The sequence below is a fragment of the Rhea pennata genome, chromosome 9 (genome assembly GCF_028389875.1).
Source record: "Rhea pennata isolate bPtePen1 chromosome 9, bPtePen1.pri, whole genome shotgun sequence".
Lineage (NCBI taxonomy): Eukaryota > Metazoa > Chordata > Aves > Rheiformes > Rheidae > Rhea > Rhea pennata.
In genome coordinates, this window is record NC_084671.1 from 5002547 (window position 1) to 5020318 (window position 17772).

The 17772-nt window shown below is 38.8% G+C and overlaps 1 protein-coding gene across 1 annotated transcript; it reads left to right on the forward strand.

The window, feature by feature from the left end:
• The first annotated feature begins 245 nt into the window (after positions 1-245).
• LOC134144239 (dynein axonemal assembly factor 11-like) lies at positions 246-11818 on the forward strand. The gene is made up of 7 exons (XM_062583021.1): positions 246-264; positions 5187-5337; positions 6420-6513; positions 7537-7655; positions 8684-8826; positions 9522-9719; positions 11707-11818. The coding sequence occupies exons 1-7, from the start codon at positions 254-256 to the stop codon at positions 11816-11818; spliced, it is 828 nt and encodes a 275-aa protein (XP_062439005.1). The 5' UTR covers positions 246-253.
• The last annotated feature ends 5954 nt before the right edge of the window (positions 11819-17772 follow it).

Sequence of the window (17772 nt, forward strand, 5' to 3'; positions counted from 1 at the left end):
CCAACTAGATCAGTACAGGAATTTGTTTGATGTGCTTAAGAGATCAGTAACAATAGCTCCTAATGTGACTGCGTCGCGAGTGTTTCCTTGGAGACAGTGAATCCATACAGCTCAAGCTGGGATCCTGGCAGGTTACCTCTCTTCAAAGGATGTAACACTGTCACTCTGTGCAGGGGAAAAGATGGGAAGATAAGCTTTGGCTGTAGACAAATAGCCTTATGCAAGATGTGAGGATTTTACACAACAGCAAGAGATGTCTGAAAGGTAGGAGGGCAAAAGAAGATAAGTAACCGTAGTCATTGTACAGTTGGCTTGACACACTTTGACAACAAAGATAGTGTTACAGGATTGAGTATCTTTTTAAAACGTACCAAACTGTGTTGCTGATGGAGGATGTTGTGCAATGAAAAGAGAAAAAATGTGTTTTTTTTTCTTGGTGTCAGTGGCTGAAAACCAAAAGACAGAAGATGTCTTCACAAAAATACATAATTTATTATAAACAGGTACAAAAGGCACATGGATTGAGATACGGAATTTGTGTGGTTGCAAGTTATATCTGTGAAGAGCTGCAAGGAATTTTAGAGAAAAATAATGATAAATATACTGGGAATACATGATTATGTTGATAAGACTTGATTATGTTAATTACATCTCTTTAGGGGGCAGCTTTATAACGCATAAAGCAAGATAATTGATGCTACAGTTAACAGCAGGGATGCGTTGTTACCGTAACTTACAGGTGTGTTTGTCATTAAATTATGCTCAAAAGGACTGCTTCAAAATATTGCATAATGTCTCATAAAACTCATATTAAAATAATCAAAAGGTAGATAGAAGTAGAGCATGAAAACATTACGTCTAAGTCCTCTCCTGTTCTAGAAACACCTGCTCTGTAGCAGCGAATTATGTGCGTTATGAAGAAAGCTCAGCCCAAATTCTGAATTTCCTGGCTTTTACACTATGTATACAAATTAGATTTGTATCTTAACCCTGTGGTTCATTTCTGTTTATCAGCTTTGGCACATGCAATTGACTGAGACAACATAAATAGCTGGATCTTTGTATCTTGTAAGCAAACTGTTTGTGGAAGTGGTTTGGACAGATTCATAACCAGCTCTCTTGGAGCCTCTGCAAAATCAGCAGCTCCTGCCTGCGTATAAGAGCTCTCCACTTTGGAGTTTTTACCATCCTTTGCTTAGTTTGCCTATTTTTTTAGTAAAAGTGGTTATAAAATTCTGCAGATTTAGTACCTTTAGAAAGATCCACATTTTTCACTTCTGTACTTTTAGGACTCGAAGAACTTGGAGCACTTTGCTGTTAAATATCAGTTTGATCATATTCCCACTAAGGTCAACCGCATAAGGGCCTTTCCATCCCCTATGTCCTCTGTTTCAGAGGGATTTGAAGCTGTATTGGGCACCAGAGGAATTCTCACTCTGGATATCCATAAGAGGTAGTACAGGTATTCTTCATTCAGAAGCCTTGTGGTCCCAGCATGTCAAGAGCATTTCAGATTTACAGGGGAAGTAGCTATTATGCAGTGAAAGTTAAGTCTGCTTGAGCTGCTGAGTCATGAAAATAGCTACTGGAAGTAGACTGGACCCCCACATTGCTCAAAACTGGGGCAAAAGCCTTTCAAATTCTATTTGCAAGACTTCTGTCTTCTTTGTCCCTGCTTTTTTTCTGCTGAGCTTTCCATTTGCTGTTTTCCATAAGGCAAAGCTCAGCATCTGCAGTAGACTAAAATGTTTCTATATTGAAGCTGCCAGTTATATCAGGAGAAGGGAGTATTTTAACTGGCACTCTTCTTAAAGGCCAAATATCTTAAAAAAAAAAAAAAAAAAAAGGCACTGGAGAAATGTTTTTCACTCAATAGCTTCACAAGCAGCACAGCAATAGCTCTTCAAAGTATTTCACAGGCTTTTAATATGTTCTGCCCTTAAAGTCAGCAGGACTCAAATGTACGTGCACTGCAGTTAGAAAATTTATAGCATTTTGTTGCCTATGAAAATTTTGCTAAGATATCAGTGAGAAGAGAAGCAGACCCACTTCACTGATACTCAACTGACACTGACATCTTGATATGTGTAATTTTTATTAGTGAAGTTTATAGGAGTATGTGATTTTAAGATATGGCTTCATGTCTCATAAATCATGTTGTGAAAAATGCATTAGCTCCTGTATTTTCATACCTTACGGTTTACAGAATATTTCAGCCACTTAATTCTCCACTCTAACCTCTACTGAAGAAAAAATACGAAACGTATTGGTTTAGTCATGATTACTTTCACTTACCCAATTATCTGTACTATCTCCACTCATGTCATATGCATCACTCCGGATTTCAAGGTGCGAGCAAAGATCTGCTTTGCACAGTGTATTTTGTTTGTTTGTTTGCTTAGACGAAATGGCTGTTTTATATATTTCAACAATGAATGATTCCTTTGAGCTTTCTGTACAGATGAGGAATCCTGCTCTTTCAGAGCACACTTTAGGCACCGAAGATGGGATCCTCCTCATCAAACTTCAGATGCCTAAAAGTTGTGTCTGTTCCCAGGGGAGCCTGACAGCTCCTTCTGTAGACAGCGGAGAGTGATATATGCAGGCTGTGTTTCACCCCAGTTGAAAATAATAGGTATTGAGGCTGGGTGGGGCAAGGGGGCATCTGGACGTACTCACTGCAGAGGGAGCCAAGACAACTTGCTAAGCCTGGATATGCAAGTTGGCAACTGCAGCTAAGTGAGAAAAATCCTTTAGGTGTTTACTGTTGGTTATTCTGAATTTTTGGATGTGGATTTGATATCAGTAGCAAGGCTGTACTCATGATACTACCAACTAGACTGAGGGCCAGCTTCAGAAGTTAAAAGTTGGTCATATGCAAGATTTCCCCCTCCCTTACCATTTTAAGTTTCTGCTCCAACCTTTTTTGACATGACTCTTAAAATACTGCTTAAAAGACATCATAGATTCCCCCCCCCCCCCCGAGAAGAGAGAGAATGGAGGAAGGCTATTGCCACAGTGGGTTTCCATTACTGAAATTAATTCCTCCCTCATAAGAATTTAGGTCTATGATTTATGATAGCCACCAATTTCTCACTGCAGGCGAAGTGAGAGGAAATGACTCAACCTGGACAGACATCATGAATCTAATTTTTTTCCCTAATGGCTGACATAATCTAGTGTGCTGCTCCCAGAAGTGTCATTGGAGATTCATATCCAGCCGAAGGGCCTCACAATCAAGATGGAAAATTTTGTTACTTTCATGTATTGTGTGATCTGTAATTGTTTGAAATTGCATCCTGCCTCATCCATTGCAATTTCTTTTACATCAATTTTGCAGCAAAATAGTGAGGAAACCAAAGCAAGAGAGAGAAAAGCAGTGTTGCACTTACTCCTTGAGAAAAATCTTTCCTGACATTAGTTAGGGTCCAGCTGGTGCTTATTAAACTCAGATGCTTCTGAGATGAAACTTCCTTCCTTCTGTCCCTCCTTCTGAAAGAAATCTCACAACCCCGCTGACTTCACAAGTTCTATCTTTCACATATTGTTCTGGGATTTCATATTCTAGTTTCTATCACTAATGCAGAATTTTGCGTGTGGGCTTCTACTGAAAGACCAGAGTAGAAGTCATGTTAAATGGTTTGGCTAAAATATTTTAGCCCAAATTTTCAAGGAACTGGGAGAGTGTATCAATGGCTCAGCAGAGGCAGCACCTAGCTGATATGAAGCTAGGTTTTGAAAAACCTTGCAGTTACAAACAGTAGTTTGAATACATCCTAATAAAGTGCTACCAAAACATGGATGGATAATAGATCTTCTGAAATATAAAGTACTTCTATATATTTCTGACATAATCCTTTGATATGATCGCATTTAACATACAGCAAAGCAGAAGCAAAGCAAATACCAAGGCAGGGGTAAGCAAGGGTTCTTAGTGCACATTCACCAAATGTAAACCCTCTTTTCACAGGGTTGCTGCATGAATGCCCACTGATTCTAACAGCATGCACACATGAAAATAGTCTGTTTGCCTCAAAATGTCTAACTGTATAATCATATACATGGTGATGCTGAGCATGCTCCACTTCCTTTAAGTCACCGATGATTTATCATGGTTGTTCTAATCTCATTTAAAAAAGCATAAAGCAAGAAGGGAGGAGTAGTTCTGTATGTCAATACTGGTCTGTGCAGTCAATATGCACTTCCAGGTAAAAGCCAGGCAAAATATAGTATGTATTTTTGATAATACTTAAAAAAGGCAAAACAAAATCATAGAAGGTGAAAAAAATAGTCTGTTCATTATTATTTTCCTATGACTCCATAATCTTGAGTTCTATACTATATTATATTTAGCTTGTCTTTTATACTAAATGTAAAGCTTTCATTACTATCCTCACTACACAATTTTAAAGCCACATTTTTATTCTCCATTTCTACTCCTGAATATGATTGTTTTAATCATACTTTCTGACAAGCTCTCACTGAGCTTGCACAGTAAAAGGCAAATTATCAAACTGGATGAGTACACTTACTAAGTTAAAATTATTTTTCTAAAGTATTCCGTGGGTAAATTTCTCAATTGTAGCTACCAGCCTATGAGTTATGCAATATCTCTGAAGCACAAATGGAGAAATCGCCCTAGCTGGGGTATAGAAGATATACCTTCGTGAGTGCTCTCAAGCAATGAACTAGCAAAGCGGATGACTTGATGGTTCTATCAAATAAAGTTTAGCTCTTCTTTGGAGGCTTCGTGTTCCACTAGAACTTACCAAAGGGATTGAAATAAATATCTATAAGGCAATGGTTGAAGTGTCTTTTCACACAAACTGGATCCACAGAAGCAGGGCTATGCAGGATAAAAGAGGCATATCGTGATATTGAAAAAGCTCAATTCTTCTTCTTGTCCAAGGTTGAATTTTTCTAACAAACTGGCAGTGAGTTCCCCTTTCCAATGTTTGGACATATCTGTCAGAGTCTCATATGCATAAGTAAATGGTATTTTGATGAATGGTGCTATAAAGGGACTGGGGGGATTACTGTATCTGTGGTTTGATCTCAGAATCCTGTGACTGTTTTCCAGTAGTATGTCTTAGCCCTTGTTTTCCTTGTTTCCTATTATTATAAAATAGTTTGCATTTCTTTAAACAGAATGAGAATCTATTACTGGTTTAAAATCTTCTCTCTAGTTCCTCAGGTCTGACTACAAGCAATCAAAGATTCTGTAAGTCCTGTTTGTCCTACTGCTCCATCCTAAGCAATACACATACTGTTCCACCAGTTTCATCGCAGAACAGAGGACCCATCAGTCAGAATTGTGATTCACGACTATCTTCCCCAGTAAGTGCTTGGCTTACCAGTCTGGTTATGAGTTTATAGAACGGTGACGCTGACGAAGAGTAACTAAGGCTGTAATCACTTCCTCAACTTTGAAACTGGTTATGTCTTGCCTCCCTTTATCTTCCAAAGCTAGATCAGATTATGAACACGATTATATGACAAGATGTCAGCAGTGGCAAGAGACTTGATTCAATGGCCCAGGAAGCCCGTGAGCACTGTGCCCTTAGCTGGATGCAACTGGCAAGTGTCTAAGTCCTGAAGTGGCTGTGTACATTTGCTATACCACAGCAAGGACTGCTGTGAAAGGCAACAATAAGGATATTCTGTGCCTTTACAAACATAAAGCTCTTCTGGGCTTGAGCCAGTACATACAAGCTATTGTGAAATCAGGATGTATGTGGTAAACTATCCCCAACCTGTGAAGCCTGGCAACATTTCCCAGCTTGTGTGTGTGTGTGTACAGCTCAGCCCTTGCTGGAGGGGGTGAGCCAGAGCTGTGTGCTCCCTCTCTCCTCTGCCTTCAGCTCAACCATTGTGGTTTGCACTGACAGGAATGCTGGAAATGTGAGCAGATGGTTATCTGCAATACACTGAGAGGTTCCTCCACTGCGAGCAACCGTGGGGCCAGGTCTCCTGGGCATGAAACAAATCACACCTATCTCACAAACTACAAGCAGAACTAGAGTGTTTGCTTCTTGCTCCCTTCTGTGAGACTGATGCCTTGGAAATTACAGAACAGGTTTTACTGAGAAAGCAAAATGGGCAGAAACCTCATGTTCTCGACTAAAGTGGCAGGTTTTCAGTGTTTAGATTTCATGCCTGAATTTCATTCAGGGTATTTTGTATGTGAGTTTGTCCATAAATTTGTGTTTACATGCATATACATACACAAATGCATGTCATTACATCCTCACTTCTGTATATGATTTTGCTGTTCACCAGATGGTATTAAGGCAGAAAACATTGTGGAAACATGCACGAATGTTATTTCTGCTGGGGTAAGGCCAGAAATAAGAAAAAAATTATTGACGGAAACTGGAAGACCTTAACCCATTCGTCTGTCTTTCTTTTGCTTCTTTAAGCTTCCTTCTGATTCCTTCAAGTATCTCAACTGGTGTGACTTAGAGGAACATGATGTTCGAGGAAATCAGCTCCGTTGTCCCCGAGTAAGAGAAGGTAAAGATGAAAAAGACACATTCATGCTAAGCCTTACTTTATTTATCTAAGGGTATGTTGTTAAACATTAGAGATGAAATCAGAGTTTGCGGTTGTTTTGAAAAGGGACAGGGTTCCGTCTCACATGGGAGATATTTACTTTTTTTAATTACTAAGAAAATACCCTTAAGCCAGAATTGTAATTTTTAAATTTTTACCAGATTTTTACCTTTAATGTGGTGTTTATTATCTCTCTCAGAAGTTCATTAACATTCAAATAATGTTCAGAATGCTGTACACATACATCAACTAAGAAACTGAGAGTGAGATCCAGTCCAGCAAACAATATACACACATTTTATTTTAAGCCTGAATTGGCCCAAGAATAGCCTATAGGAGTATTCGGGAATGTGGAATGAAAGTTTAAAATAAGGTATTTGCATGTTTGCTACTAAATGGAGAAAAAGGTCCGTGTTGTCCTTACTTCAGCTAGGAATTTAAATGTGTGCATAGTTTTAAGCATTTCAATAGATCCATTGACTTTAAGTCCTCAGTAAGTGTTGTTTTAAAAAGTCATACTCAAAAAGTCATTCCTATTAAGCCCAGTTGCAGGTTTTGTCAATGGCTCAGGAATTACAAACACATTCCTTTATCAGGACAATGAAAGGGTAAGTACATATCTGTTATATAATCTTACTTACGGCATATGAAAAAATATAGAGGAACAATATCTTAAAGCTCAGATTCTTAGGCCCTACCATTAAAAAAAAAAAATTGTATTCTGAATTCTAGAGGAAATGTCACTTACTAACCATGTGCCCAAACATTGTGACCTTAGGTTGTTTGCTAGATTACGGGCCCAGAAAAGGTAGAAAATCTTCAGATTAATTTACCTCACAGAAGCCTGGAAATCTATGCAGCTAAAATATTGTATATATTTCTTCATTTCAGATATATTCCCAGCCATATATATTATCTTTCAGCAAGTAACTAAATGCCAATTCCACATCACATGTATTATTGCAGATCTTTTTTTCTGAGCAGGACCTTCAGAAGAAGAGCTATTTTTCAGAGGAGAAGAAGATACTTTGAAAAAAAGAAAACAAGTAACTGATACAGAGAAATGGCAAAAGAAACTGCAAGAGAACTGGGAAAACTGTGCTGTAAAACTTTTGTTAACTCTTCTCATTACCTCTTTGCATTGTAAACAAGCTGAACATATAGTGCAGGGGTGGCTCCTGACAGCAGTTTTCAAGCTGAAGTTGGCACCATGACGTAAAATAGAACATTTTTACAAGCCCTCTACAAGGAATAAACTTCTGCCTTGTGATAAGGTTTCATTGTGCTTGGACATATAAGAACTTACCCGCTTAGTGCCTTCCTCAAAGAAATCTGTGATAGGTAGATCGTTAGGGAATGGCTTAGTTTCATTTTAGCTCTTCCGCTCTCTCCTCACCAGCCTGAGCAGTTCTTTTTGGTTTTGACTGGAGGAACAACATTACTGCTGGTTCTGGTCAGCAATAAGTTATGACCTCCCTAAGATCAAGAAAGAGGCAAGGTAGTAACTTTGGAGCACTAGATTTCAGTGTTAGATGGATCTGTCTCTCCCTTTGCATAAATACACAAAACAGACTAGGGGAACACTGGTGCCTGGCTGCTGCTGGTCGCTTCTGCTCCAGAGTTCAGAAGCCACAACCACTTAATATTTCGTTCTCCAGCCAGAGCACACACACAGGGGTCCCCAGTCAAAGGGTAAGGCTGGCCTAGAAGTAAGATTCATATTTCAGGCATGAAAGACTGTGTGGCAAAAATGCAAAAATAATGGTGAAGGAAAGACTCTACTAAAGAGTAGAGAAAAAAAATAAGACTAGTGTTAAGATGTCTATAGAGAAAAATAGAATAACACTCCCAGATACAGCTTCACGCAAATGACTGGTGTTTGATTAGAAAAAGACCAGCTTTTTCTACTGTACCATTTCAGATTAACCTTATTTTACATAGGGATAGGCATTGCTATCCTTACAATTGCAAGGTGAATTTGAAACAACTGTTTGTTTTTAAGTGGATATAAGAGCAGCATAATAAAACAGATTCATCTTTTAACTAGTTCTAACATAGAAAAGATTTAATAATATAGTTACTAGAATGCAAGGAAAAGATTAATTGGTTTCTTTTATTTTTCCCTCCCCAGGAACTGAACCTCTCATTTCAGGACCTGGGAGATCTTTACCAGGTGGAAAACCTCAATAGAATTCTCCGAAGATTAATTCGGGTGGAAAAACTTTGGCTGGTGGACAATTCTTTGACAGACCTCAGTGCCATAAGGCTGCCAAGGTAGACAAAAAAGTCCTATTTTTATTCTTATCCACTATCATAGAAATCAAAGCTGTTACTTAGGCAGCATCTGCAGCAGACTCTTGGGAACTGCCAAAATATGATATTGTTTTGGTATTATACTGAGACTCTGTCATTGTATTGCTATTCTGAGTTCATGTCATCTCTAAGTTGAAAAATACTCAGTAAGGTAGACAGATCGTGTCCCCTTCATTCTTAGTGTTTCATGCATCTCATTGAGCTCAGTGATATTTTTGCTAAAAGCGGAAGTTGTTGAACACAGATGAAGGAATGTGTATGCTGAGATGGTGCAATATGATGCAAGCAGAGAGGCCAGGTATGATCATCACAACTGTATTATTACAGTGTGCTCTTGCTACTATGTTGTCTTATGACTGGATATATGGAAAGTTGTAATACTGAGAATGAGAGTAATGAAATATCTATCATATAATATAAGGAAAGTTGAGAGTATAAATTATAGGAGTCTGATCTTGCAGTCCTTGGTTAGGCAAGAATAACACAAGTGTAAAACTAGTGTGAAAACAGGTCCTCAGGAATCAAATTCTTGTACCTCTCATTGAAAACACTAAGGTGCTACGACCTTAGTTGATGAAGAGCCATCCTTATGTTGGTTTACAGGGATATGCTGTTGTAGGTGTGATCAGTGATGTCATTTGCTTTGTACTTTACAGATGCAAAGAACTAAATGTCAGTAAAAATCACTTTACATCCTTCAAACAGTTGCCAAAGATACCTCAGATCCAACACTTATCATTGGCTGAAAATAACATTATGATGCTAAATGGAATATCAGTCTTGAGAGATACTCCACTTGAATCCCTTATACTCAAGAGGAATCCCTGTGAGTTTCAAGAAAACTACAGGCAACTGTAAGTTTTACCATCTCATGGTCAAGAAAAATATAAATAAAAAAATGTTTATAGGGGAGCATAGAAGGAAAAGGATCTCAAATACTATAAGCTCTCCCAGGAAGCCTTTTTGTCTTCCTCTGGTACCAACAGCATACTCCAGAAAAATGGGCTGGCAGGCTGGTATCTGAGAATAGTCACAGAATATTCAGAAACTGCCTAGGAGTCTCTGTAATGACATGAATGTCAGTTCATGAAATAAACTAAGTCCATGAACCAAGTTTAGAAACATTGAGTAGGGTAGATAAATGAGATTCCCTTTTATTAATAGAAGTTACCTTTTACTAAAACTCCTTTCAGTGTCATTACATCACTCACGGGTTATGAAAGGAGTCTAAATTACATTATGTGTCAGAGAGAGAATCAGAAGGAAGTGTTGAAAGATGGGAGAGAAGCAAGAGAAATCTACTACCTTAATTTATTTTTCTGATATTCTCTTCTATTTCTGCCAGCACTGTGGGAGTCACACTGCCTTGAACTCCCCACTCAGGATATATATAGGTTGCAGACAGTACTGTGTGGCATAGATTTAACTGAGCTGCCTCAGGTATGGTCTATTCATGACAGAGTAGAGAACTCAGGGGAGGATAATTTATTCCAAGTTTCATGCATATTTTGACACTCACATCCCTATTCCGTTCTTCCCCAGCTTTATTGACTCCAAAACCTGATAGCCAAGAAACATTGCATAAAGATCAGAAAGGAGTATTAAGCATATCCCTTCTGAACTGCTCAGACTCTACATTGCTGGGTGTTTTTCCCCACTATAAACAGTCTAGTCTTCCATCTAAAGCAAGCATTGGTGATATTTCTCAGATAAACCCATTCCTCCCGCATGAGTGTAAGAAGTCCTCTCTTCCTGGGAGAAAAAAAAAAAAAAAAAAAAAAAAAGAGAGAGAATCTTTCTAATGAAAACCTTTCTGAATTTTCTTTAGGCTTTTTCCTTCAGTCTAGTAGGCTTCTCTTTGACAGTGTGATGGTGATGCTTGTGCATTTTAAAGATAAGCAGATAGACAGATAGATATCAAAGTGAAAGTTTTAAAAGTGAATTTGAAATAACGGATTTCGTATTTTATTCATATATCAAAAGGCCCAGTAGAAGAATTGGTATTAATCTCATTTTAACAATTGTTAATTATGTTTATGCCCCCGATCCTGCCAGTTCTAAAGGCAATTAAATATATATAACTCTTATTATTTTCACTGTGTTGGAAGACATACAAATTGATTTTCCAGCATAGGTATAGCCCTGATTTACATGCAGGGACTAGGCACTGGAGTACACGGGCACATGCTATAGCAAGTAGGCTAAGGCCTTGTGCACTGCTTATTGAGGCTAAGACTCTATCAAATTCCTCTTCTGGAGGAGAAAACAGAAAAGTGTTAACGACCAAGGTCAAACCTGCTGAGATGCTGCTTAAATGGAACTGTTTTACGAGGTAGAGTCATTCATTTTGGAGCGTTTGGCATAATGTCCACAAAACGAGGTATTTCTTCTATGAGAGTAGCAAGAGTACAAAAAATTATGTATAGAGCCTAATTTCTCTGTCACAGAAGGATAAAAGTTGAGCTAAGCTTCTTAAAATTTGAATCTTTGCTTTTCAGCAGTCTAGGAATTTCACTCTGGGCTAACCCCTGTTTTATGTTAGACTTCTGGTTTGGTTCTTGTCTATTAAAAACGTGGATATCTATAGCTTTTTAATGAGTCTGAAGATATAGAACTTGTACAACTGAGTGAAAAGAGAAAATCATTAGCTCTGTGATCGGTTCTTTGATAAAGCTCTTAGGTAAATTCTGTACCAAATTCTAAATTAAAATTTCCAACAACAAAAACATATTTGGAGTATGTTTGAACCCACTGCTTCGTTTTTATCAACGTCTATTTTGATCTCAACACTTTCCAATAATTCACCTCTGATTTGTTATTTTTCTTTTGTCTCTCTTTAAGTGTATTTTCCAGTTTGCCAAACCTGAAAACACTGGATGGTGTCCCGCGACTACCAGAGGACTGTTCACCCCCAGAAAACAATTTTCTTTCCAAAATGTGTGCTATACTGTAGCACTGCATTTTTGTATGATGACAGATGGATGATGATAAGGTGATGCTGGAATCACCTTATTTAAAATAATTGATACATTTTGTGTATACAACTTACCGTTTTTTTTTTTGATCAAGGATGTGTTGAATCAGAAATTCTGATTCTAATTCTTTTGCATGTACTTGCTGATACCACAGATTTCAAGTAAGTACGGGTACATGACATGTAAATAGGATATAATATGTATGCTGAGTGTCATGAATTTGGTGCATTAAAAATATCAGGTAACTTTCTTGTCTTGGAATTCCTATGTAAATAATAACCCACAATTATTGACTCCCATTACATCTCCCTGAGATGTGTCCAACTTCAGACCACATGTCTCTGTCAGGACTTGTTTACGAATTTTGCTCATTGTATTTGGATGGCTAGAAAGCACTGAGGAGAGGTAAATCATGAAGAGGAAAGACATCTTTTAGCTGTTTTCTGGCATTGTTTAGGAAGGCCTTAGTGCTGCTTATAGAGTCCTCAGACCAAAGCCACATAGAAGAAAAAGAGCTGTGGAAGCTGAAAAAGGATTTGTAAAGGCTCCCCAGGAGACCTGGATACAATAATCTTTGAGATGTATCTGTCCCTTTTTGATTCACTCGCTGTCCAATTTTAGCTTTTATCCAGGGAGCTTTTGCTGGCACAACAGCTACGTTGCTAACGCTTTAGGAGAAGAATGACAGTGTCTTGGAAAAAGAAGACAATTAACAGCATTGCCTAATTCTGGAGACCATCAGTAACTTCTCTGATGTGTATTGGCTACCTGAGCAGTTTGGTTCAATTATGCAAGGAGGACTAATGACCGCTCAGCCTGCAGACTCCACAGTAAAATGACTTACATGTGGAAAGGTTGTAGAAGCTCAGTATAATGTGATGTATTGGATTGGGACAAGAGAAATAACCAACTTGAAAAGTTTCCAGGCTTCCAGGTTATGAGTGTCCTTACCTGTCCCAAAGGTTAGCAGTCATAGTACTTATCAAAATATTGCAGGAAGTACACCACAAGATCTTGAATGTATAATGTATGTAGCTCAAAATACATTCTACAGCTGCGAAAGGAGAGAGTATGGACCACTGCAAAGAAGGGTCAGATTTAGGACTTACACCCAGGAAATATTCTTCAGTGATCCATAGAACAGGCTGCTCCCCTTCCGGACACAGACATTCATATGCTCTTATGATTCAATAGCTGTATCTAGGCAGTATAGCCTGTTCCTAAAAACGGGAAGAGACCAAGCTATGACAAACCTCTCCATAAATGTACTAGAGAATTGAAATGATACTCTTCAACATCAAAATGCAGCCAGCTTTTAGAGTCAGAGAAGAGGTGTGGTTCACATAAAAACAAGAAGGCAACTGGTAGCTTGAAACAGAAAAAGTAGAACATTGTGTGCTGTACAGTGTGGCAAACTGGCCCAAAAGAAGAGGAGTCTTTTACAAGGGAGGGTAAGAGCAGCAAAGCTGAAAGCTTTCTGGGGAAGGAAGCTAGTATTCTACCTCAGAGAAAGAAATTGATATGGAAATGATATATGAAAGTAATCAATGCAAAGCATAGCTATTGTATTTGGGAATGGAAAGGGGAGAAACAAGGATGAAAGTATTCTTCTCGATTGAGGAGATATGTGAGAAAACACCATCTCGGAAGTAAGACTGGGAACAAAAGTGGGAAGCAAACAGGATTTAAGAGTATTGACAGATGCCGCAAGTAGCTGAATACTGGTTGTTGTGGGGCTACTGCATCTAGAGGCTGGAAAGGGAAAGAGTCTTTTCAGAAATTAACAGACAGTAGAGAGTACTCAAATCAGCAGTATTCAAACAAGGAAAGGCACTTGGGAACTAGGCTGATTTTTTGTCTACTGTCACTCCAGAATTCAGCAAAATCATCCCAGAAGATATCAGAACCAATGCCAGGGGTTTGAGATGAAGTGCACTGAATTTCATCACCTTGTCTCATCTCATTGGGATGCTTTTTAGGATATTTATTGCATTCTGTATGCAATACAGACCACTTGTTGTGCTTTCTTCTTCCCGGTCCTGTAGGGACAACACATTCAGCATTCATAAATCACATTTTTGGAAGTGTCTGGGAGCAGGAAAGGGAGTTCTGCAGTCCCCCTGCAGCATGATGGAGATGCTGATCACACCTTTCCTTAAAAATATTTTCTATGTTGAGAGATCAGAAAGTTTGGCTGAGCTGGGAAATTCCCCTGTTCTCTGGGCAGACATTTCAGATGCAAGCTGCTAGTGAAGCTACCATCCACTTTTCACATCTGTAATTAGGAATTTGTTGATTCTCTCCTGAGAATACTGTCAGAGACTTTGCTCTCATAGACCTGATTCCTGGGTAAGCAACAAGGAAGGGGAATAGACCTTGATTTATTCTTTCCTGACAGAAAGTTGATTCTACTCTCATGATTTTTCCCTTCATTATCTTAATTCTCTGGCTTTGGAATCCCAGCGAAACATTAGGTAATATTTAGGGAGTCTTGCAGATTTTATTTGAAGCGCGTCCAAGAGCAAGAACGTACTGGCAAAGTTTTAGCCACTTTGTTGCAATGAGATTTAAATGAGATGTTCTCTATCAGCAATGTCACACGGGAAACTGGCAAGAAAGAGCAATTAAATTCCAGCTGTTTGACTGGACAACAGCCATAAAGCAGAGGAAGCATACTGGATACATTTCAACATTACCACTCAACTAGAAATGCCAGCAGTGGGAATCTTTTGAAATGGGCCCCATGTTCATGTCAAACCAGGGATAAATTAGTGAACTTTTTGGTTTCAAAATTAGATTATTACTATCTTTCTTTTCCTGCCAAAATTATCTTCAGCTGCACTTAGACATTTGTTATGAAGGAAACTCCAAGCTTATACGATTTCAACTTTCCAGGCCTGGCACCAGTGAGAACATACTGCACATGTTTTCTTAGGGTGCAGATAGGAAGGAGGAATCACTGAGTTTGCTACATGGTTAAGAGGTTGTTTTCATTACTCTCTCGGCTGAAAGATGGGGTTTTGGCAGCCATGAGAAACGCCTGTCCAAAACCAAGGAAAGAAAGGCCTGAGGCAAATTACTCCCGAGTTTTATTTCCTTGCTTTTCCACAGTTATGTTACTGAGCAGTCTAATCTAAGCCTAATCTATGACTTTGGAGCCTTTTTTTTTCCCTAGAGCTGTTGAGATTTCGTCAATTGTGCTTGCACTCTGAAATCTGAAATAGTAGCTACTATCTGTGACCTCAGTATCACAGTATCATTAAATCAACTGCATACCTAGTTATTGACAAAGATACCTTCAAACCTGGTATTTCATGAAAATCCAGCAGAGCATGTGTAAAGTCTTGCCTAACCTCACATAGCAGATCCAGGGCTGGCAAAGCTCAGAACTGAGTTCCCGAGTCTCATTCTAACTAACTATTCATTTGTCATTATGTCTAACTCTATCAATACAAAATAGAAAGTGAGCAATATCAAATCAAAAGACAGCTTCCTGAAAGGAACAGAAAGAAAACATGACTTTTGCTTTTATTCTGTTCATTATTCTCAGGTCTACCTCCAAAAATGTTTTCTTCTAATTTCTTACGCTGAGTTTCCAGAGGCTGAAGGAGAGCATCAGAGGAAAATCAGAGCTGATCAGTTAAAGGTGCAGGCTGAACAGCAGGAATGTTTATGCAAATGGCTAAAGCCCAGATTTACATGCTGATGGAGTAAATAGCTAATCAACGAATTACAGTAGTAATTCTGATTCCCTGCAGTTGAGCTTCATAATGCTGGAGCGCAAAATGGTTATAGGGACATGGCAAGTGACCTCCTTCAGTCCTGGTCAACTTTAATTTCCCCTGTAACCCTAAGAATTTGCCTGATGTGAAATGGTCTGGGTGAGCTGGCATGTCCTGGTGCTTGCTGCATTGTGGTAAACCAAGAAACAGCTGACACAGAGGGCTGTGCTACTGGCTTACTGCACGGCAGGCCCTGCTTTGGCCGCTGGTGAAGACAGTCTAGCTCATCTTCTGTGGACAAACCTGCATGTTCCTGTGGCCGGAAAGGGGGTTCATTTCCTCTGTTTGTGGTATTTGTGTATTAGCAATGCCAGAATAGTGGTGCTTTCAATACTCACTTATTCACTCACTTTTGCAAGTGACTAAATGAGTCCTTCCCATATTAAATTCAACAGCAAATCTTCCACCAATTTCAAAGCTGCAGAAGCACAGCTTTGTGCTTCTGCGTGGAAGGAGGGGAACCAGTTACAAATTAGGGATCAGGTTATGATAAAGGGCACTCTGAGGCTGTTTACCTTTAAGGGGCCGAAGCTCTCCCCATTCCTTTGAGAATCCCTTTCTGAAGAACAGAGGATATTCATTTGTTTTATCATTTCCTTCCTGACTGATTAAATCAAATACTTGCTAGTCAATGTAAAGCAGCTTTCAATCGCTGCCACTTAGTGTTTGCCATTCACTGAACAACCTTCCACATTTATGGTGATTTCCTTGCTATCAGCACTAAAGGAAAAAATGAATTTAGTGAATGTATTGATTGATGTTTTGATCTATTTGGATATATTTACAACACACACAGAGGCACATTGGCTAGAAGCTTGGGTGGAAATAAGCTATTAAAATGGCTCAGAGCATTAATTTTTCATTTTTGATCTATCATCCAGGATATATTTGCTTTGGAATTGCTAGGTACCATGCTACATTGAAAGCACTGAAGGTAAGGGAAAAAGGCCATAGATAACATATGCCTTGGATGAAAGCAGCTATAAAAATAAATGCAATGATCATAACAGGGACATGACAAGCATTGACAGTGACAAATTGGGAATGAGCAGAAAGATCATGAATAATCAAATGACATGAAACTGCACAGTCAGCCTTGGGGAGTGTAGTACAAGCCAAGTTTTTTTCTTTTCCACACCCATCATTTCATTTTTATTCTGTGTTAACGTAATATATTTGCTGTTGCTGTAGTCTGTTTTCCTTATAATAGATTATTATGTTTAGTCTTTTTGACCTGAACACTGAGCTGGTCTATGGATGCTCCTATCAAGAGGAACCGATGATGGAAGTCAGATGTTTCTTTGATGTAATTTTAATTTTCTTCATAAAATGTACAAAGTTCCATTTTTCTGAACACAGGGAAAATCAGAGGAGACTGCTCTGTGCTCAGGGATCCAGACCCTTTTCCAGTCAGTACTTAGCTCTCACCTTTTTTCAGGATTATGCATATCTGAGTCCTACTCTTTGGGGTTTTATCCTGCCTCAGCTCAGTTACATTGAGAACTTGAAGCTGCTAACAGCTTCGTCATGCCGGGCGAGTGCTCCCAATGAGCACCAACCTCTAGCCCAAGAGGTCCCTGGTTGTGCAGGCTGGCTTTGCTGCAAGCCTTTCATTGCCTGCCAGGTCTAGGCGTTCTCCTCTCCTTGTTCCAGTCTCTGGTCCAGCCACCACTTCTGTCCCAGCTCCAGCTTCAGGTCCGCCACTCTGTTTACTATACTCAGTATTAGGTAGGCAGTACAAAAATCACTGGTGAAGCATGGAATTGTGCGGATTTAAATAAATCAGTCAAATGACGTCTATTCCAAAAGAGATATCTCTATTTAATCTTTAAAAAGAAGAGGACAGATGACCAAACCAGGGTATAATATTGTAGAGAAATAATGGAAAGCTTATTTGTTCAACATGGAAGACATTTAAGATCAATAATATCTAAGTGACAAAGAATAAGGACCTGTTATGTTTCTTCACTCAGCTTAATATTTTACCTCGGATTCTAACTTGAGGTATTGGCATTTTTTTATCTTTTCCTGTATTTTCTCTCTTACTTTAAACATTACAAGATTCAAGCTAAAAATCACAGCTCAAGCTCCAAAGTATAGATATATGTATCAAGAGAAAAAGTTAAACAGTAACAACAACATTTCAAAAC

Bases quoted from the DNA above. Each gene is read 5' to 3' on its own strand.
- LOC134144239 (XM_062583021.1), top strand. The intron at 5,338-6,419 runs GTAAGTGCTTGG...TGCTTCTTTAAG, and splicing joins ATTCACGACTATCTTCCCCA to CTTCCTTCTGATTCCTTCAA. The intron at 6,514-7,536 runs GTAAAGATGAAA...TTTTCTGAGCAG, and splicing joins TTGTCCCCGAGTAAGAGAAG to GACCTTCAGAAGAAGAGCTA.